Source organism: Macaca nemestrina, chromosome 18, assembly GCF_043159975.1.
Source record: "Macaca nemestrina isolate mMacNem1 chromosome 18, mMacNem.hap1, whole genome shotgun sequence".
In the NCBI taxonomy this organism is placed as follows: Eukaryota; Metazoa; Chordata; class Mammalia; order Primates; family Cercopithecidae; genus Macaca; species Macaca nemestrina.
Window position 1 is genome coordinate 11,618,257 of NC_092142.1, and position 20,277 is coordinate 11,638,533.

The 20,277-nt window shown below is 53.6% G+C and overlaps 3 protein-coding genes and 1 non-coding gene across 5 annotated transcripts in view; 2 read left to right on the forward strand and 2 right to left on the reverse strand.

The window, feature by feature from the left end:
- Window positions 1–334: 334 nt before the first annotated feature.
- LOC105467764 (uncharacterized) overlaps window positions 335–20,277 on the forward strand; it is a 142,700-nt gene continuing 122,757 nt past the window's right edge. For both annotated transcript variants that reach the window (XR_011616309.1, XR_011616310.1), the window contains exon 1: window positions 335–483. This is a non-coding gene — a transcript (uncharacterized protein). The remainder of the gene's footprint in view (window positions 484–20,277) is intronic.
- On the reverse strand, window positions 5,117–6,947 carry LOC105467765 (suppressor of cytokine signaling 1). Its single transcript, XM_011717466.2, has 2 exons — window positions 6,798–6,947; window positions 5,117–6,247 (listed from the first exon to the last, which is right to left on the reverse strand). Exon 2 carries the CDS (start codon window positions 6,195–6,197, stop codon window positions 5,556–5,558), a length of 642 nt encoding a protein of 213 aa, XP_011715768.1. The 5' UTR covers window positions 6,198–6,247; window positions 6,798–6,947; the 3' UTR covers window positions 5,117–5,555.
- Window positions 6,871–17,392, forward strand: LOC139359945 (uncharacterized). Its single transcript, XM_071085155.1, has 3 exons — window positions 6,871–6,890; window positions 6,957–14,747; window positions 14,892–17,392. The coding sequence occupies exons 1-2, from the start codon at window positions 6,871–6,873 to the stop codon at window positions 7,672–7,674; spliced, it is 738 nt and encodes a 245-aa protein (XP_070941256.1). The 3' UTR covers window positions 7,675–14,747; window positions 14,892–17,392.
- On the reverse strand, window positions 17,933–19,452 carry LOC105467766 (transition protein 2). Its single transcript, XM_011717467.3, has 2 exons — window positions 18,975–19,452; window positions 17,933–18,104 (listed from the first exon to the last, which is right to left on the reverse strand). The coding sequence occupies exons 1-2, from the start codon at window positions 19,381–19,383 to the stop codon at window positions 18,088–18,090; spliced, it is 426 nt and encodes a 141-aa protein (XP_011715769.1). The 5' UTR covers window positions 19,384–19,452; the 3' UTR covers window positions 17,933–18,087.

The following is a 20,277-nucleotide window of genomic DNA, read 5'->3' on the forward strand; positions in this document are numbered from 1 at the left end:
CGTTGGTCTCTGAGGACCACAGGGTGTGGGGGAGGGCTCGCTATTCTGGCCTTGACGTGGCATGCCCTTGGGACATGCCCTTCCCGGGCCTGGGGTGTTCCAAGAGCCCTGAGATCCCAGCAGGCAGGACGGACCACGAAGACTGGGAACCACGTGAAGGTCAGAAGGGCTGCGGGGCCAGCAGTGCTTCCGAGAGGAAGCCCAGGGAAGACGAGTTTGGCCGAGCCGAGCCAAGTGAAGCCGAGCGTGGCCGAGCCACGCCGAGTGGGCCGGGGCAGCGGTTGGTGGGGAGAGCGGCGCAATGACGTCACTGGCGCGGCACATGGGGGCCGAGAGTGCAGGAGCCGTGGGGTCTCAGCTGGATAAAAACTGACCAGTTTTCGTTTATCTGCCTCGACCCCGACCCCGGCTGGTAGAGGGCACTCCTGATGCACGGGACCAGGGAGCAGCACGAGCAAAGGCCCTGAAACAGGAGGGAGCGCGGTGAGTGCCTTGCCCAGACCCCTGGGCCGTCGTGGGACGTGGGCCTTCAGTGTGCGCGGGGAGCCACGCAGGGCTGCGGCGTGGGATGCCGGACTCGCCCTGGGTGTCGGGGGAAGGAGGGGATAGGGAAGGTTGTACTGGGGCCGTACAGTCATTGTAGAGCCTGGAAACCGTTTCCCCTGAGGGTCGTCTGTCGGGTCCCAGAGCCAGGACCACGGTTGGGATAATTTGAGCGCCCACCTGGGCACCGCTGTCACTGTGTGAATGTGCTTTGGTGAAAACTGTGCTTCCTTCTCTGGGGGAAACTAGATACCCCCTACCCCCAAATCAGGCCAAGCCCACCGCGTTATTCCTGGTAAGCTCCCAGCCCTGGGGAGGCTCTGAGTGATGGCAGTGGGAGGCCAGGTGAGAGGTACGAAGCTGGCATCCAGGTGGAACAGGCCACACCCACCTTGTCCCAGCATCCACTAGGCAGGTCCTGTGGCCTTCCCTTGCCGTTGGTCTGATTGGCTGGAGCCAAGGGGCCTGGCCAAGAATGAACCGCTCCCTTGTAAATATACATCTGAGGCAGGAAGCCAAAGCCCACCTCCCAGGTCCTCTGCTCAGATCATCTCCACCCAGCAGCCAGGTCAGATCAGGTCACCTCCACGTCCCCCATCAATCTTGAAATCCACGCTTTCCACCAAGGTCTACAGGGCCCCACGTGCCCGGGCCCCTGCCCATCCCTCCCACTTCACCCCTCCCACTCCGCCAGCCTTCTTGAATGGGCGGAACTCCTTCCTGACTGAGCGCCTTTGCGCTAGCTCTTCCCTCTGCGTGGCCTGCTCATCTCATCTCCTGGCTTTGCCTGGCTAGCACCTTCCTGTCATTCCAGGCACAATAATTTCAGTGTCACCTCCTGACCTTTCTCTCTAAAAGGGCCCTATTCACTGTCCAACTACCCTGTCGAGTTTTATCTGACCACTGTCACTATGTACTTGGAATGTTCCTTTTCCTTTATTTCGTGTTTAGTTATTTACTGTCCAAGGCCCTGAATGTAAACTCCATAAGCAAGGGTCAGACCCCTCTATTTTGTTCATTCCTGTATCTTTTTGGCTTAGATTAATGTCTGGCTGGGCGCAGTGGCTCACACCTATAATCCCAGCATCTTGAGAGGCTGAGGTGAGAGGATCGCTTGAGTCCAAGAGTTCAAGACTGGCCTAGGCAACATACGGAGACCCCATCTTGGCAAAAATAAATTAGCCAGGCATGGTGGTGCACGCCTGTGGTCCCAGCTACTCAGGAGGCTGAGGTGGGAGGATCGCTTGAGCCCAGGAGGTCAAGGCTACAGGAGCTGTGATCACACCACTCCACTCCAGCCTGGGTAACAGAGTGAGACCCCATCTCTTAAAAAAAAAAAAAAGAAAGAAAGAAAAAAGAAAAAAAAAAAAAAGAGGAGGAAAAGGATAATGCCTGTAACATAGGAGGCACTCAATCAGTGTTTGCTATATGAACCTCAACTATCATTATTGGCACCTCATCATTCAGAGATGCATTTAGCACCTACTACATGCTAAGTTGTGTGCTAAGCACATTCTACCTATTATGTCATAGAAGAGGCTCAGTTTGCCACTTCCTGGGATAATGACAGTACCTACTCATAAGGTTGGGAGTATCAAGTAGGAGGAGGTGAGGCCTAGGAATATGCATTTTCACCAGAGTCCTCCCTTATCCCACCCCCTCTCCCACTAAGAAACCCATCCTGGGCTGGGCACAATGATTCATGCCTGTAATCCCAACACTCTGGGAGGCTGAGGTGGGAGGATCGCTTGAGCCCAGGAGTTTGAGACCAGCCAGGGCAACATAGTGAGGCCCCATCTCTACCAAAACCAAGAAAACTAGATGGGTGCGGTGGCTCACACCTGTATTCCCAGCTACTCAGTCCCTGGGCTGAGGTGGGAGGATTGCTTGAACCCAGGAGTTTGATTCTGCGGTGACCTGTGATCTCGCCACTGCATTCCAGCCTAGGTGACATAGCGAGACTCTGTCTTAAAAAAAAAAAAAAAAAAAAAAGGAAGAAACCCATCTTGTTGTTTAGAGTGGGATAGACTTGGTCCAAGTCCTGGCCATCACTTTTGAGCTGTGTCACCTTGAGTAGGTATCTGCACTTGTCTGAGCCTCCATTTCCTCATATGGAAAATGGGGGCCAGAGTTTTCAGCTCATGGGTGACTTGGAGGCTGGTCACAGGCTGTCCCCACCCCCCCACACAGTCCTCATCATTCCAAAGAGTGCCTCCTTTCTCATGGTGCCTGCCACACTGCCCTGGCTTACCTGCTCAGTGGGGAGGACACCTCCACTGCACCTGGGGCCCCAACTCACTCCCTTGCGCACACAAACCCTCCTCTCACTTTTCATTCTTGTAAATTGACGTCAGCGCTGCTGAATCATGAAGCTGAGGTTTGAGAGAGATCTACACCACCCGGGAAGCCACATGGTGCTAGTGCGCGCACGCGAGCGCGCGCGCACACACACACACACAGAGACACACACACACAGCCTTTTCCCCCTTCAGTGGTGCCTGCACACACTTTTAGTCACATGGGACGTGGGGTGCAGCTCCCAGGGCTTTAGGTCACTGTACCTATGTTAGTATAGATTTATTTTAAATGACTCATAAAAGGAGGAAGGGGCCAGCTCTGGGAAGTGTGATCAGAGGGGCCTTTACTCTTAGCTGTTCTGCTTCAAGTTCTACAGGGGGAATGGGTTTGGATACCCAACACTTGTTTAAGGAAAATGTGTTTTTTATACTTTTTTCAAAGAAGGGAAAAAAAAAACACATATTACAAGCTACCTGCTAGTTGACCCCTCCTTTGAGGAGGACCTGTTTTCCCATCTGTAAAATGGGGATGTTCACAGTACCTAAATCGGAAGGCTGGGTGTGAGCTGAATGCTTCACATAGGTGATGTGGGACCTGGGAGAGGCTCCTGCACAGTCAGTGCTACATAGAAATACAAGCAGCTGCTGCTGTTATTATTACTGCAACAGTTAGGTCCTCGGGTTGCCTAGTGGTACCCAGTCTCTGAAAAAGTCCTGAGTGGGTTTGCAAAATCCAGCTCCACCCCTTGTGGTCCTGCTTTGCCTCTCTGAGCCTGTTTTCCCATCTGTCAAATGGGGCCAGCACAGCCAGCAAGTGGTCACTAAGGGTCTGTATCACTAGTATTACAACCCGATCCCCAAGCATTGCCATCTTGGATTTCTGTTTCTCCAAACACTGCCCACAGGAGGTAACAGACAGAAAAGAACAAGGACAGGACTTAATCCACCTCAGAGAAGGAAGGGCAGGGGCATGGCAAAAGAAAAAAAAAGAAAAAGCAGAGATTCTTTGGAGGTCGAGGTAAGACATCACCTCCTTCCGTTCCACTTCACCTTACTAAGGGATGAAATTGCCAAAGCTCTCTGAGATCCTAAATCTCTTCTGGCCATCCTTAAAGGCCTGGAGCCTATTTAATCCCCAAGACAGGCCTGGGCTGCTCTGGCTCTTTGACCATCAAGTTAATTTTATGCTGTACTTTCAAGTCTGAAAGGTATTATTAAGCATTAGGACACTATTATATGTGTGTCCAAGGCTGAAGAGGGCCACTTTAGCTTCTAAAGATGAAGTGTGACGTGTCCATCAGGTTGCTTAACCCTTAACCTGAAAATGACTCAGTTCACCATGTGTTGAGTTACCAGCATGGTCCATGTGTCAGGCTGGCCAAAGACACAGAAGTTGCCAGAAACCCAGGTCCTGGGCACTTTCTGGTGCTGTGGGCCAGCCCCACAAACGTCCTGGAGTCACCCTGCCCTTACCTGGCTCCTGAAAACATCAGTCTCCTATATGATGCACAGAAAGTTGCCCTTAGAAAGGTGGAGGCCCAGGGAGGCAAGGGGAATTGCCCTAGCCGCCAGCAGCACCCTCCCGCCACCACAGACCACAGAGCCTCTTTCTGGCTCCAAGTCGTGTGTTCACCAAAAAGTACACAAGACAGAACAGCGTGACAAGGAGGAAGCTAGACCCAGCCCTGTATCCCCCATCTTATCTCAAATGAGTATCCCTTGATGCTGGTTCAGAATGTGCCACTCCTCCTTCCAAAAACTCACTAATCCCCCACCCCCACCCTCTTCCTGGAAGCCGTTGTGGTCATAGAACCAAAGAAGTTTCCTCTCTGTTATCCATTTGAAGCAGATGCTTAGTGGACAGCCAAAAAAACGGCCCAAGTGTTGTCTCTGACAGGAATGGCCATTGGCAGATTTACTCAGTTTTCCCTTCTGTAGAATGGGGATAAGAGCCCGTGCCTCACAGGGTTATGCCTCTCTCTATAGGATTAAGTAAATTTAAGCATGCAAAGCACAGAATTAGGTCTGGCACAGACAAAGTGCTCAAACGGGAGCTGCTGTCTTACTGGACACACGCCAAAACTAGACCAACCGTTTCTCTCCCTGGAGAGTTGTGGGTGGAACCCTGAGGGATGCCCAGCCACAGAGCAGGCCCGGTACACCACCTGCAGCCCAGCAGGTCAGCCTTAGGACCCTCTCCCCTGGACCTGTTCAGAACCAAGTTAAACTTTTGGCCAAAGCACACGTTCTAGAAACCTTTTTTTTTTTAAAAAAAAAACTTTCATAATAAAGTTTATTACCTAAACTGGCTTTAAAAAATATAAAATAGGATTCTGCACAGCAGAAAAATAAAGCCAGAGACCCTCCCCCAACCCCTGGTTTGTGCAAAGATACTGGGTATATGTAAACATGAAGAGGTAGGAGGTGCGAGTTCAGGTCCTGGCCCCAGATACAGTTAAGTTAAGCTGCTACAACAACCAGGGGGACCCCGAGGGAGCACCAGGAGGGGGAGAACCCCCTCAAGAGGTGAGAAGGGGTCTGCAGCCTCGTCTCCAGGCCTCGTCTCCAGCCGAGGGCGGGAGGCGCCTTGCCCCTACACCCACCCGCTCCCTCCAACCCAGGCAGGGGAAAGGTACCCACCCCGTAGCTCCAGGCAAATAACAGAAAATAACACGGCACCCCAGTTAATGCTGCGTGCACGGCGGGCGCGGCCGGTCAGATCTGGAAGGGGAAGGAGCTCAAATAGTCGCGGAGGACGGGGTTGAGGGGGATGCGCGCCAGGTTCTCGCGGCCCACGGTGGCCACGATGCGCTGGCGGCACAGCTCCTGCAGCGGCCGGACGCGGCGCTGGCGCAGCGGGGTCCCCAGCATGCGACGCGGCGCCGCCACGTAGTGCTCCAGCAACTCGAAGAGGCAGTCGAAGCTCTCGCGGCTGCCGTCCAGGTGGAAGCGGCCGGCCTGGAAGTGCACGCGGATGCTCGTGGGGCCCGAGGCCATCTTCACGCTGAGGGCGAAGAAGCAGTTCCGCTGGCGGCTGTCGCGCACCAGAAAGGTGCCCACGGGCTCGGCGCGCAGCCGCTCGTGTGCTCCGTGCACGCTCAGGGGCCCCCAGTAGAAGCCGCAGGCGTCGAGAAGCGCGCTGGCGCGCGTGATGCGCCGGTAATCAGCGTGCGAACGGAACGTGCGGAAGTGCGTGTCGCCGGGGGCCGGGGCCGGGGCCGGGACCGCCGGGCACGGCCGCGGGCGCGCGGGGGCCGCGGGCGAGGAGGAGGAAGAGGAGGAAGGCTCTGGCCGCCGTCGGGGCTCTGCTGCTGTGGAGACTGCATTGTCGGCTGCCACCTGGTTGTGTGCTACCATCCTACAGGAGGGGCCAGCCGGAGGGGTGGGCCATAGCGTCCGGGGGTGCGCTGCGGGGGAGACAAGGCGGTGAGCTGGGGCGCTGCGGGACCGGGCAGGTGAGCGCCCGCCGGGCAACTAGGGAGGGCGGCGCTCCCGGTGGATCCGGCCCTAGGGGGCGAGCGCGGAGCACCAAGTCCGCGCGGCACCGTTCAGCCTCAGTGGGCACAGCTAGAAAATGGGCTCTGTACTCCGCGGAACTCTTCCCGGCGGGTGGGGGCTCGGTGGAGGCGGAGTCCGGCCTCCAGGCAGCACCGAGAGGGGGGCGTGGAGAGCAGCCGGCTCCGGCTCCAGCCGTCCGGCCCCGGCTCGCCGCCCCGCGCCCGCCGCCTGCTGGCGAGGCTAGGACCCGCGCCTGGTCTGGGAGATTTGGGCTAGGACCAGAGAAAGGCTGTGCTGTGGGAGACCCGCGCGCGGGGGGCTGCCTGGGTGGGGCCGGCGGGGGCAAGGGGCGTGCCAGTCGCGACCCCAACCTGCAGCCCCCAAGGCCCGCCCGACTCCTGGCTGCCCTGGACTCCCCTTCCTCCTCCCTCCCGCCTCCTCGCCCAGGGCCCGGCTCACCTGGCGGCGGGGCGCGGGGCGCCGCGGGCGGGGCAGCGGGGGGCTCCGGGACGCTCCGGGGCGGCTCTCGCGCATGCTCCGGGACCAGGAGCCGTGCAGCTGCCACGGCCGCAGCTCACTGTGCTCGGCGCCCGCCCCTGCGCCAGTCTTTTAAACCAGCTTGGAGGCGGGGCTAGCGACGGCGGGAGGCCCCGCCCCCCGCAGGCCCCGCCCCCAGCTCCACTTTCGGTTTCTCTTTGTGCCGTGGCGTCCGGCTGGGACCGTTCCGGCCGTCTGCACCCCTCCTCTGGACCCTCTCGCGGGGCCTTCTGCCCGCCTGTTCACACCTGTCCCAGCACCCGTCCCTCGAGGGCCCCTGGCCCCGACCCTGCGCCTTCTGGCCACTTCTCGGACGCCTCTTTCGGACTTGGCGACCCCGCTTTTGCCCCGCTACCTCGGGTTCCACTTTCTGCCGCCAGGCCCTATTGGGACGCTCCCTGACACACCCTCCTCCACCCCAGGTGTCTCCACACCCGCCGGGGACAGAGCCCTGTCCTCTCCTCCCTTGCAGCCAGATCCCCCCAGGAGGCCACAGAACCTGTCCCCAACCCTGAGCCTGACCCCACCCCTAGACCGCTTCCTAGCCCCTGCTTCACCCGCCGTCGACTCCCTCAGTCGCCCTCCCTCCTGTCCCGAAGCCATGCCGGCCGCTGCCTCTGGTCTTGGCTCGGGCTTCCCGGGAAGCAGCGGCCTGACCACAAGCTTCAGAGGAACCCTGGCGGCGCGGGCGCCTCCACCCCGGCCCAGTTCCTCGGAAACTGGGCGGGGCCGGGCAAGGTCCCTGGTGGCCTCGACTGCCCTCCCTGCGCTCCCACTACCCGGCAGCGGAAGAAACTGAGGCCAGGGAGGGGCTGGGATTTGCAATGGCTTGCAGATTGGGAGCTCTGGACCTGGATCCCGCCTTCCCCGTCTTCATTTTGGGGAGAGGAGCAGCTGGACGACATCAGATTGGAACCCAGTGAAGAAATGGTGCATTCTCAGACGTGATGAATCCCAAAACCTGGTTTCCTAGCCCTCATCTCCCTCGACCCCTTCCTCATAGATTTCCCCTTCCTACTGCTCCGTCAAGCATCTGCCCTTCAAAGACTGCCTTCCCACCACACACACACCCGGAGCTTGGGATGGTGAGCGGTCGGTGGTCAGGGCTGTCTTTTGCACGTTTTGGTGATTTAGTGATTCCCATTGTCGTGCGAGGCCATGGAGTAGGTGCCTGGCTGCTGCGTGTATTTTTGAATGAAGGCATGTGGGGAGCCCCAGCATCACAAGGGGCCACACAAAAGCCTGGGTAGGCTGGGGACTTGGTGACTGGTCTCACACTGGGGCACACTGCCCTCTACAGACAGCTCTCAGGTGACAGCCCAGACAGCTTCTCCCCTGGAAGTCCTGGTGCCTGGTCCTTCTTCCCGCCTCCCTGGCCCCAGGATGCCTTCTTCCCCAGGCAGAGCCTAGGTCTTTATTCACCTCCTGAGCACAGGGGGTGACCCAGAATCAGCCTGGCTTAGCACCCCATCAATACCCTGAATCTGCGTTTGGCCAGGGCTAGTGGTGGTCATTGATGTAGCCTCCTAGGTTGTGCGTGTGTAAGAGGTAAGAGAAGATGCAGAGCTTTGCCTGCACCAGAGGTCAGGTGTGTGATCATTCGAGAGATGTCCACTGAACATCTGCTGGGGGCCACACTCTGCGGTGGGTAATGGAATTACAAGGAGACCTAGCTCCAACTCTGCACCTTTCTATTCTTGTGACCTTGAGCATGTGATTAATCTCTCTGCCATGGTTTCTTTATCTGTGAAATGGGGATAATAATAGTACCTCTAGCAGGGCACAGTAGCTCATGCCTATAATCCCAGTACTTGGGAGGCCAAGACAGGAGGATTGCTTGAGCCCAGGAGTTTGAGAACAAGCCTGGGCAAAAAAGTGAGACCCCCTTCTCTACAAAAAAAAAAAAAAAAAAAAAGTACAAAAATCAGCCAGGCATAGTGGCTTGTACCTGTAGTCCCAGCTACTTGGGAGGCTGAGGCAGGAGGATTGCTTGAGCCCAAGAGGTCGAGGCTGCAGTGAGCCATAATTTCATCACTGCGCTCCAGCCTGGGCAACAGAGTAAGACCCTGTCTCAAAAAGAAAAACACAACAGTACCTCCCTCCTGGGGTTGTGTGGGAATTAAATGAGTGAAAACGGGGTCAGGTGCTTAAAACAACCCATAGCGTATAATCAGCACTCGGTAGATGTTTGCTGTTGTTGTTCATCCGAGTGTGCCTGTGGGTGTGGCTGTGTGTTGGAGCCCACAGACACATGGCTTCAACCCCTGTGTCCATTTTTTCAAAGAGATGGAGTGTTGCTGTGTTGCTCAGGCTGGAGTGTAGTGATAGGATCGAGGAGGCACTATAGCCTCGACCTCCTGGGCTCAAGAGATTCTCCCATCTCAGCCTCCTGAGTAGCTGAGACTACAGGCACATGCCACCACACCTGGCTAATTTTTTAAATTTTTTGTAGAGATGGGGTCTCACTACATTGCCCAGCCTGGTCTTGAACTCCTATCCTTAAGTGACCCTCCTGCCCTGGCCTCCCAAAGCACTGCCTTATAACCCCTAGTCCAGGGACCACAGGCCCGGGAAGGCACAGCAAGGGAGCAGGGAAGCTTCTAAGGGTACACTCAGCACACGTGGGTTCTCCTCACTGCCACCAGTGACAGACAGCTTTGGTTTCATTTTCTAAGTCCTGTGTTCAAAATGAAACCAAATCCAGATGCTGAAAGAGAAAAAGAAATCTGCTGATTGACAAGCATCCGCCTTGTGGGCTGTTGTCCCTGGAGGGCTGGGCACCAGACTCACAGGAAGCCAGGCAGTGCGAAACCCTGAGGGGACTCAGAGTGCTGGGCAGGATGGGACCAGGCTCTGACCCCAGACCTGCTGCATGACCTTGGGCAAGCAGTCTGCCCTCTTGGTACCTCATTTGCTCCAACTGCAAAGTGAGCTCTGAACATCTCGTACCTCACAGAGCAGCCAGACATGCAGAGCCAAGGGCAAAATGCCAGGCATGGAGTCGATGCTTGGCACAATGACCTCTTGTCACAGGGCGGATAGACCAACCCTATGTCCACAGCTTGCTAAACCACAGCCAGAGCCAGATGTGTGGGAACATTCTCCTCCCTACTTTGGCAGGTCCTCGAACCCCATATGCGAGGGGCCCAGCCAACATCTAGGGGAAGTCAAGATCCTGATGGCTTATGGCACTCAGCTTTTCGGTTTCTCTTTCTGGCTTTGGTGGCGCCTTGCTGGGAAAAGCAGCTCCTGGTCAGGGTGTGTAATCGTGAAACTGGTCTCTGCCCTGAAATTCCTCAGCCCTCCTTTTCCTCTAACCCATGTGTCAGCGAGGTTCCCATGGGAGTCTGTGCCCCTGGGAGCCCCGAGCAGTAGGGCTCACATTGTGGATTCTGCTGACCGCTGGTCTGAATTAAAATGGGTCATTTCATAAGCATGTGGCCTGGGGCCAGCTTCTTAGCTTTTCTGTGCCTCAGTTTCCATATTTGCAAGATGAGGTGATAACATATCTATTTCACTTCTTCAATATTTATTCAGCAGATATTTATTGAGTTCTTACTGTGTGCCAGGCACAGGGGACTCAGAGGTGTTTGGGCAGACCTAGGGGAGTCAGTGAATTCACACCATCATTGCAGATCATACTGGGTGCTATGTGGGAAAGAAACAGAGAGAAAGGGGTGACTGTGTGTTTGTAGGGTGAGATAAGGAAGTTAGGGAAAGCCTCTTGGAGGTGGTGACATTAGCGCTGAGGTCTTTCTAAAAGTGGGATAAATACCGCAGGTGGAGAGAACAGCCAGTGCAAAGGCCCTGTGGTGGGCGTGCTTGAAGATAGGAAAGGAGAGTTGGTATAGCGAGCCAGGGGGTGGTGTGGGGATGAGGCATAGGGGTTGGCAGGGTCTGATCCATCAAGCAGGGCCTTGCTGGGCTGTGGCAGGGCTTTGGATTTTGGCCTGAGTGCATGGGCCAGCCATCCAGGCCCAGGAGACAGCATAGGACTGAGTATGGAAAGGGCCTTCTAGCTGCTGACCTTCCCAGCTGCTGGGCTTTCGCCACGAGGAGCTGTGGCAGTGGCCTTGGGACACTTGCCCATGGTCGTGTGAATTGGAAATTATGTTTCCCTTGATCAGATGAGGAGAGCACAACTTGGGGAACTGGTGGAACTTGGTGAAGGTATTTTGGGGAGCCCTGGGGCTTGGCAGAACCTGGCCTGAAGTCCTGTGTCTGGAGTCCTGTGCTTTGATGTACGGAGTAGATCCCTTCTGCTCCCACCGCAGGAACGACTGTGCGTCTCAGTGGCGGGTAAAGGGGTGTGAGCTCAGAGGACCCAAGTCCAAGGAGAAGGTGTGAGAGGCCAGGGAGCAATGGCATGAGCCGGTGGCCGGACTCCAAAGTGGCACCAGTCCTGGAGACTTGGTGAGACTCTTCCAGCAGGCACAGGTAAAGAAAGGAGAGATGAAGTCAGCCGTTACTTGAAGTAGTCAGTAGTCACTGGCTTTCGGAAAGCAGTCAAGATTGTTATGTTAACAGCTGTAAAATAGGAGGGGCGGGAAAGTAGAATTCTAGGAATGCTGGGGGAGGGGTCCAGACACACGTGCCTCCAGTTCCAGCTCCCCTCCCCATCAGCTGTGTGGCTTTAGGCAAATCCAGTGGCCCAGAGAATTGTCACAAAGCCCAAGCCTGGAGAGCATGGTGCCCGTTCCTCAGTAACTCCCTTGGGATCTTTGTCGTGGCCTATTCACTCCATTTTTGTACAGTATTCCAACAAGCCTAACCAGTTTCTACCCACCGCACCCCATCCCATAAGTGACAAATTAGGTGTCAGCAGCTGACAGCAAGGACCAGTAGCAGTGACATGGGGGCAAAGAACGTGCAGAAACTATGAAACTAGGCACAAGAGCTAGCACACAGAGTGTGGGGCAGGAAGATTCCTCATGTCCGTGGGCCCTCGCTGTGGTGATGCTGTTGAGAATGTCAGGTGTCATGATGACAGGTGGAATTGGGCCCGGTTCTCTCTGAGGAGGCGTCTGGTCTCAGGGTACACAGAGCAGCAGCAGTCTCCTCACGTGCCACAACTTAAGAAGCCCAGCATCTACTGGCCCAGTTGGCAGCGCCCTAGGCAGGCTCAGGGAGGGGTGACCCTCAACTGAGTTGTAAAGAGTGAGCATCACTTGAGTTCAGGAGTTCAAAACCAGCCTGGGCAGCACGACGAAACCCCATGTCTACAAAAATATGAAAAAATTAGCTGGGCGTGGTGGTACACACCTGTGGTCGCTGCTACTTGGGAACCTGAGGTGGATCACTTGAGCTCAGAAGACAGAGATGGCAGTGAGCTGAGATCACACCACTGCACTCCAGCCCGGGTAACATAGGGAGACCCTGTCTCAAAAAAAAAAAAAAAAAAAGAATGAGATCTTGCCAAGGGAAGGGAGGGAGGACATATTCCGGGCAGAGCATGACAAGAATGTGAGGCCCTGGGCAGCACATGAGGCCAAAGGTAAGCCGGACACCCCAAGGCAACCCTACTGGCTTTTAGGAGGAGACTGGTCTAGAGGAAGAGAGAGGGCTGGGCTGGACCTTTCCCTGCCCTGGGGTGATGGGTCCTTTTGTGGGAGAGCATTCTGGGTCACCTTGCCCAGACCAGCAAGCCCAGAGCAGGGGCTGATGTTATATCCACATGCCTTTACAGCCTCTCCGGATTCAACAGAGCTTCGCTGAGCACCCATTAGACACATTCACTAATGCTCATTCCTTTTTTATCCTCTTTTTCCTTCAGTTTTCCTCCCCAAAGGTAACCCAGGCACCAGCTCAGTCTGTTCTTTAGGATCTTTTTTATTTTTATTTTTATTTTTATGTTTTGAGACTGAGTCTCCCTCTGTCTTGAGGCTGGGGTGCAGTGGCGTGAACACAGCTCACTGCAGCCTTGACACCCCCACCCCCACTGTGCTCAAGCAATCCTCCTGATTCAGCCTCTCGTGTAGATGGCGCACACTGCCATGCCTGGCTAATTTTTTCATTTTTAGGGAGACAGAGTCTCACTTTGTTTCCTAGGCTGATCTCAAACTCGTGGCCTCAAGTGATCCTCCCACCTGGGCCTCCCAAAGCGCTGAGATTATAGGCATAAGCCACTGCTCCCACCCTGCGGTCTTTTTCTGTGCATCTACATGCTTGTATTTTGACCCATAAAAATTATGTCCCTTGGGCCGGTATGGTGGCTCATGCCTGTAATCCTAGCACTTTGGGAGGTTGAGCTGGGAGGATCACTTGTGGTCAGTTCGAGACTGCTGTGAGTTGTGATTGTGCCACTGCACTCCAGCCTGGGTGACAGAGCAAGATCCCAATTATTTTAAAAAAAAAAAAAGTATTCCTTTGTGTAGGACTTTTCCCTCTATCAATGTCATGTCTTTCTCCATCTTGCCCTTTCCCCCCAACAATCTGGCTAGATCTGGCTAGATCACGTATAGATCGACCCCAAGTTCCTTAAGAGCTGCATGGTACTCCTCAGCGTATGTTCATTTAGCCATCCCTAGTGGGCGGACACATAGGTTGTTTTTTTGCTCTTGCAAACAACGTGGCCTGCAGCTCCCTGTACAGCCTCTTGGCACACATGTGATAAACCGTTCTTACCGTTTGAATGTTCATAGGCGCCACCCAGTCGCCTGCCAGCGTGCTGTGCACATTTACCTTCTGGGCAAAAGCGTTCAACAGTGTTTCCCCATGCCTTCGCCATTATCATACTTTTTCCATTTTTGCCTATTTGATGAATTGGTAAGTGATGGCTTCTTGTTGTTGCTTTAATGCCTGCTCCTTCTTTCATCTACTAAACAAATATTTACTGCACACCTAGTATGTGCTAGGCACTGTGCTAAGTCCTAGAGATGCAGCAGTGAACAGTAGGGCCTCCTCGGTTCTCTTTACAAAGTGTGAGATGCACCTGAGACTCAGAGAGGTTGAGGAATAGTCCTGGGGTCACCCAGCCAGGAAATGGGGGAGCTGGGATTTGAAGCTGGGTCTGTGTGACTACAGGGTTTGAGATATTTTTCCTCTTGAATCATAGCTCACATGGGCATCTCTGCCAGGGTCTGCCCTCTCGTCTGAGCGCTCCGTTCCCCACTCCTTCCTCAACCCAGGACCCCTGCGTTTCCCCTTGGTGATACCTCAGACCCTCAGGAGTGACAGCCCTGCAGGTAACCCCACCACAGGACAGGCTGCACCTCACTGTTCCCCAGACCTCACCTCATTCCCCAGTAGCCCACTGAAATTAAATCTCTGAGTATCAAGATAGATCATCTTCAGAACCCGCATACTATCTTGCTGGCTGGATTTATTGTCTGTCTGTCTCCATTTCCTGAATTTGGGTCTCCAGCAGGCCTGCCCCCAACCTACTGCCAGCCACCCCAAGCCAAGTAAGTGAAAGCGTGAATCTGTGGTTGGATTTTTTTTTCCTGTCATCACCGTGCATCTGACTGTACAAGGGTGGTGTGTATTGTGAGTGCTTGCTTACGTATGTGTTTCCTGTGGGAAGGGTCGGGGGAGGTGACTGAGAGCCTGCATGCATGTGTAGCGGGGGGTGTGTGTGTATTTGGGGTCCACATGTGAATGTGGGTCTCTGTGTCTGAGTGGGTTTGAACGGCCGCTTCTTTGCATACGTGGCCGGGAGTTCGAGATTCCGGTGAGTTGTGACTGTGTATGTGACTATCCGTGTTTGCGCCACTTTTGTGTTGCTCGTGTTGGTGTTGGTTTCAGGGAAATGTGGAGTTAAAGATAGGTCCATAAGCCACACGCGTGAGCCAGTCCATCAGCTTATAATAAAAGATCTACCTTCAGTAATCATATCATAAAAGGACACTGCCCAGGAAGCAGGGAGGTCCCTTGGTGAGTGGGGCTCAAAGTCCCTGACTTTATGTCTAACCCTGTCTCCAGTTCCTCCTTCAAAATGTGTTCCCCAGAAGGGCCTCCCAAACTCTTGCACTGATGTGTCAGTGACTATCATGGCTTAATGTGGCCTTACATTTTCAGCTGGGAACCAGGAAGTTTTGGACAAAACGTGAATGTCTTATCTCAGACCTGCTTGCCAGGAGTCCTTGACCAAGTTATTTCACCTCTGAGTCTCAGCTTCTTCATCTGTACAGTGGGACCAATAATGTCTCTTGTTGAGGAGTGTGGATTCCGTGGAAACATTTATGTCAAGACATCGGGCATCAAGTAGGTGCTCAATAAATGTAATTCCTGAGCCTATAGAAGTGCTTCCCCGCACCCTCTCCTAATAGAAACAGCCTGGAACCTTTCCCTGCTGTGAGGGGAGGATAAAGGGACCCAAGGAAAGGAGACTGACAATGACATTGAGTGACATTGGTCAGATGGACCAGGCCCTCTGTTGGATGCTTGCAGGTGCATTATCTCAATGAATCCCCACCAGGACCCCTCCAGGGAGGCACCGTTAGCCTCCCATTTTACAGAAAAGACCAGGATGCAGATGGGGGACATGACTTGCTCAAGGCCACACAGCTGAGGTCTGAAAGAGGAATTTCCATGTCATGCCGCTGCCTGGGACAGGCTCAGCAAAGCTTGGAATCCTGCAAGGCCTTCTGCAAGACACCTGGGTCCATTTCCCTCCCCTGCAGACACCCCATCACCACTCATTTCTACTCCTGCCCCACCCCGCCTTCACCTGCTCACCCCGTTCCTTCAGCCCAAATGCCAAATGCAGCACAAAAGAAAGCAAAGTGACCATGTGTCTGGTGCTGTGCCGGGCACCTTGTCACACACCAGGCTGCTGGGTACCCCGCCCCCCAGCATGTCAGAATGGTGAGCCCATTAGACGGAGGAGGTGAGTGAGGCTCAGAGTGGTCTAGTCCCAGCCCCCTCAGCTAGGATAGTGAGAACCAGAGCAAACTTGAGTCTGACCCTAAAACCAAGGCTGGTGGGTATGAAGGTCAGAAGCCAATTTACACAAGACCCTGATCATTCCCCAGTCCTTTAGTCTGGCAGCCGGTGTTCCTTCACGAAAATCTGCCTGGGACTTTTTTTTTTTTTTTTTTTTTTTTGAGACGGAGTCTCGCTCTGTCGCCCAGGCTGGAGTGCAGTGGCCGGATCTCAGCTCACTGCAAGCTCCGCCTCCTGGATTTATGCCATTCTCCTGCCTCAGCCTCCTGAGTAGCTGGGACTATAGGCGCCTGCCACCTCGCCCAGCTAGTTTTTTGTATTTTTTAGTAGAGACGGGGTTTCACGGTGTTAGCCAGGATGGTCTTAATCTCCTGACCTCGTGATCCGCCCGTCTCGGCCTCCCAAAGTGCTGGGATGCCTGGTACTTTTAATGCCGTATTAATAGCAGAGGTTTACTGAGTGCCAAGCACTGAGCCCAGACACCATGTCACACGCATGACACACTGACCTCTCCCAGTCCCCCAGCAAGGGTGCCCATTTTGCAGATGAGAGCAGGTTTTCCTAAGATTGATGTCCATAGCTGTCTCCACATCTACTTGGAAGCAGGGTTCTGTCTGGTTCACCCTTATCTTCCCTCCTTGGCCTTAGCCCAAAGCCCACACAAGTGGGTGCTCAGTAAATGTTTGCACAAGAGGAATGAGGAAGGCAGGACTCTGGGCATTATCTTGGGAGGAACCTCCGGCCCACCTGTTGTGGAAAATCTCTCTGCTAGACCAGGCTGCCATTCTGCCAATTGCTGTACCCTGTCCCATCCCCTGCAATCCAGCCTCCACATAGCAGCCGCACCACTTTGAAAACACACCAGGCGGCCGGGCATGGTGGCTCACACCTGTAATCCCAGCACTTTGGGAGGCCAAGGCGGGTGAATCACTTGAGGTCAGGAGTTTGAGACCAGCCTGACCAACATGGTGAAACCTCATCTCCACTAAAAAAATACAAAAATTGGGGTGTGGGGGGAATGGGAAGGGAGAGCATTAGGACAAATGCCTAATGCACGCAGGGCTTAAAACCTAGATGACGGGTTGACAGGTGCAGCAAACCACCAAGGCACATGTATACCTATGTAACACATCTGCACGTTCAGCACATGTATCCCAGAACTTAAAGTAAAATGAAATAAAAATTAAAAGCAGTGACAGAACGCCTGCACAGTGGGGAAAAAAAAACATAAAAATTAGCCAGGTGTGGTGGGCGCCTGTAGTCCCAGCTACTCGGGAGGCTGAGGCAGGAGAATCGCTTGAACCCAGGAGGCGCAGGTTACAATGAGCTGAGATGGCGCCACTGCCCTCCAGCCTGGGCGACAGAGCGAGAAGTCAAAAATAGCTAAGCATGGTGGTACATGTCATGCTACTCAGGAACCTGAAGCAGGAGAATGGCTTGAGCCTGGGAGATCGAGGCTACAGTGAGCCATGATTGTATCACTAACTCCCAACCTGGGTGACAGAGTGAGATGGTCCCAGCTCATGTCCCAGCACCTTCAGATTCTATGCCAGCTCCTCTGGAACACAAGTTCTAACCCAGGCTCATTCCCTCACGGGGACATGACATCACCCTGCTCCCTTGATACAGCTCATTCTGACAAGTCTTGTGTTTGGACTGTAAGTTCCATGAGGGCAGGGCCTTGTGTGTTCTCTAGTTCTGTTCCCAGAGCCCAGCACAGCCCCTGAACAGTCTTTGGTCCCTTAGTAAAAGTTGATTGAAATGGCCACTTTGAGGAACCTTGAGGTTGGTACTATATTGCAGAATCAGCAAGTGAGGCTCAGAGGTTGGTCACAGTTCAAGGTCACACAGCACGTACGAAAGATGAGCCAGGATTCAAACTCAGGATGCTCTGGATTGCAAAAGGCACATTCTGAACCCCTCTTCCTGTCTCCTTGGGCTACATACATGTGGATCACATGAATAGAGTATGGACCTGTGCGCATCTTATGTGTCCACATATGTACACACCCATGTGGAAGTGTACAGGGCAAAATATTGTTATCCAAGCAAAGTGGACTCTGCAGGCTTCTTGGCGTCCCACCCCCATTCATTTCTGCCCCTGTGCAGGCCCCCAAAACACATAACGCCTTTATTAGTGAAGTCAAAATGACTCTAAAATGACTACTCAGGGATAGTCTTCCAGGGTACAAGCTTTAATTAGTGTTGCGTAGAAATACCATAGTAACATGTTCCTGCAAGAAGATTGACTTCGTCCTAGAATTCTATGCATGATAGCGTTTCTCATTTGGGTGAAACACGCAGGAACAAGCCAAGGAGTGCAGTCTCATTAGTTGGATTTCCGTCCTAAGGGATAAGAGTGGGAAAGGAACTTTTAATAGCTGAGGACTTCATGAAGTCAGTGACCTCCTGTGGGTCTTACAGCTACTCATTTGTGGTTGAATATGGGGCGTAGATAGAGTTTAGACTACCTTCAGTGTCCTTTTGACCTATGTGAATCCATCTATCCATCCATTTATCCCTTCCATTTGTCATCCATCCATTCATTAGTTCACCCATTCCATTCATTTATTCAACATTTCTTTCCCATTCCATCCCATTAGTCTAGATATCTATTCTTCCATCTATCAGTTCATTCAATTACTCTATATTACTCTATTAAGATAAATTTATCAACATCATCCCTTCATCTAAACTAGCCTACCTAGCCAACCATTATTTAACCAATCAGATCAACCCATCAAAACTTTCACATCTATTTAACTCTGTATCCAACCAATTCATGTCCACCAACCATATTCTTCCAACTAATCATCTACCTAACCAATAATGAGTGAACTAGTGCATTCATCCATTTATTCATCCATCCAGCTAATCACATCCAAACTTCCTATCATTCAACCAATGCATTCTTCCAACTATCCTATTACCTATTTATTATTTACCCACCCAGTCATCCACCCAACCTCTCAACCCAATTCATGCTTCCATCTAGCTAATCTTTCCATCCTCCTAATCAACCCATCCAATTTATCCAAAGAACCTGTCCATCAATCAACATATCATACTAGCCAACTGTCATTGTTTCTCTTCTCCCTTTTCACCCTTGCCTGTGGTTCCTCTGTGACCTGGCTGCAGCCTTCCTCTCACTGGCCCCAAGGTCTGCTCCCCATCATCTGTGGGCTCTGTGGCCCTTCCCACCTCCTTAAAGGATACCTGAGCTCCGCTTCTTGGTTTTGTACACCTGCTGGATCCTCTTGGCCATTTTTTTCTTGTTCAGCTTGCCTTCCAAGTTCTTTCTGTTCTTGGGGCAGCTGCTGTGCAGGATGGTGGGCCGCGTGGGAGAGTGGTGGGAGTTCATGGTCTTTTTGTGGCGCTTTGGTGGTGGGCTGGCGTTGGGACTCTGGCTCTGGCAGCCGGATGAGCTGTGGGCTCCGGTTGGGTTCTGGTGGGTAGCCGGGCTCTGGCTGGAACTCCGGCTCCGGCTGCCACGCTGGCTCTGTCTGCAACTCTGGCTGAAGGTCTGGCAGTGGTGGGTGCAGGTGCACTGGCTGCGGCTTTGGGGCCGAGAGTTGCTGTGGAGCTGGGTGTGGGTGATAGGAAGGCTGTGAGTCTTGGTGTCCATAGGAGGCCACGTTTGGAGGGGCAGGGCCTCCTCCTCGTCCTCTCCCAGCAGGCCTAGCTTTACAGAGGCCCTGGCAGCCCCTGGTTATATAGTTGGGGCTGATTATGATGGCACAGGCCACAGCGGTGTGACAGATGTGGCCCAGCCAAGACAAAGCCCCCTACCCCTTACCCTCACCCCCAGGCTGGGGCAGCCCTCAGGGGTACCCTGGGGGTAGTCCCAGCTGCTGGTTCAGGGTAGGAGCCCTTGGGTCAGATTAAGCTGAGTCTGCATCCCAGATCTGCTTTTTCTACATGGTCAGCCCTGGGGATTCACCTGAAGAAGTCCCAGTTTCCCCATCTCTGCAGAATAGAGACAATAATTGTACTGACCTCATTCAGACATTAGAAGAATTATTAATAAAGGAGAGAATTTATATCAAGCAGTTAGCTCAGGCCCAGCCCACAATAAGAGCTCAGTAAACATCACTGACCAGCATCGTCAGGTCTTTTTCTTAACTTCCTGGGCAGCTTGGGTGCCAGGAGTGCAGCCCTGACCCTGGTGATGGCAGCTGAATGGTGGGCAGTTGTTAAGACAGATGATTAGTGCCCAGATGATGGGGAGGTGATGAATTGACCAGATGGCTTGGTGGATGGATGAGTAACCACATGGTCCAAGGGGTGGTCCCGGGGCTCGCCCGGCAAGCCTACCTCCCTAGCCAGATCTAAAGTCAGGAGATTCAGAGCCAGGTTCAAATCCAAGTTTGCACTGATGTTCAATCTTGGGTAGGCCATTGTGGTTTCTGAGGCTTAGTTGCCTTATGTGACAAAGGGGTGTCTTTGCTTGTTTCCTGGTATTCTTGTGAGCCTAAGATGCTTATGAAGCTACAGGAGGTCCTTGGAAGCCCATCTCTCT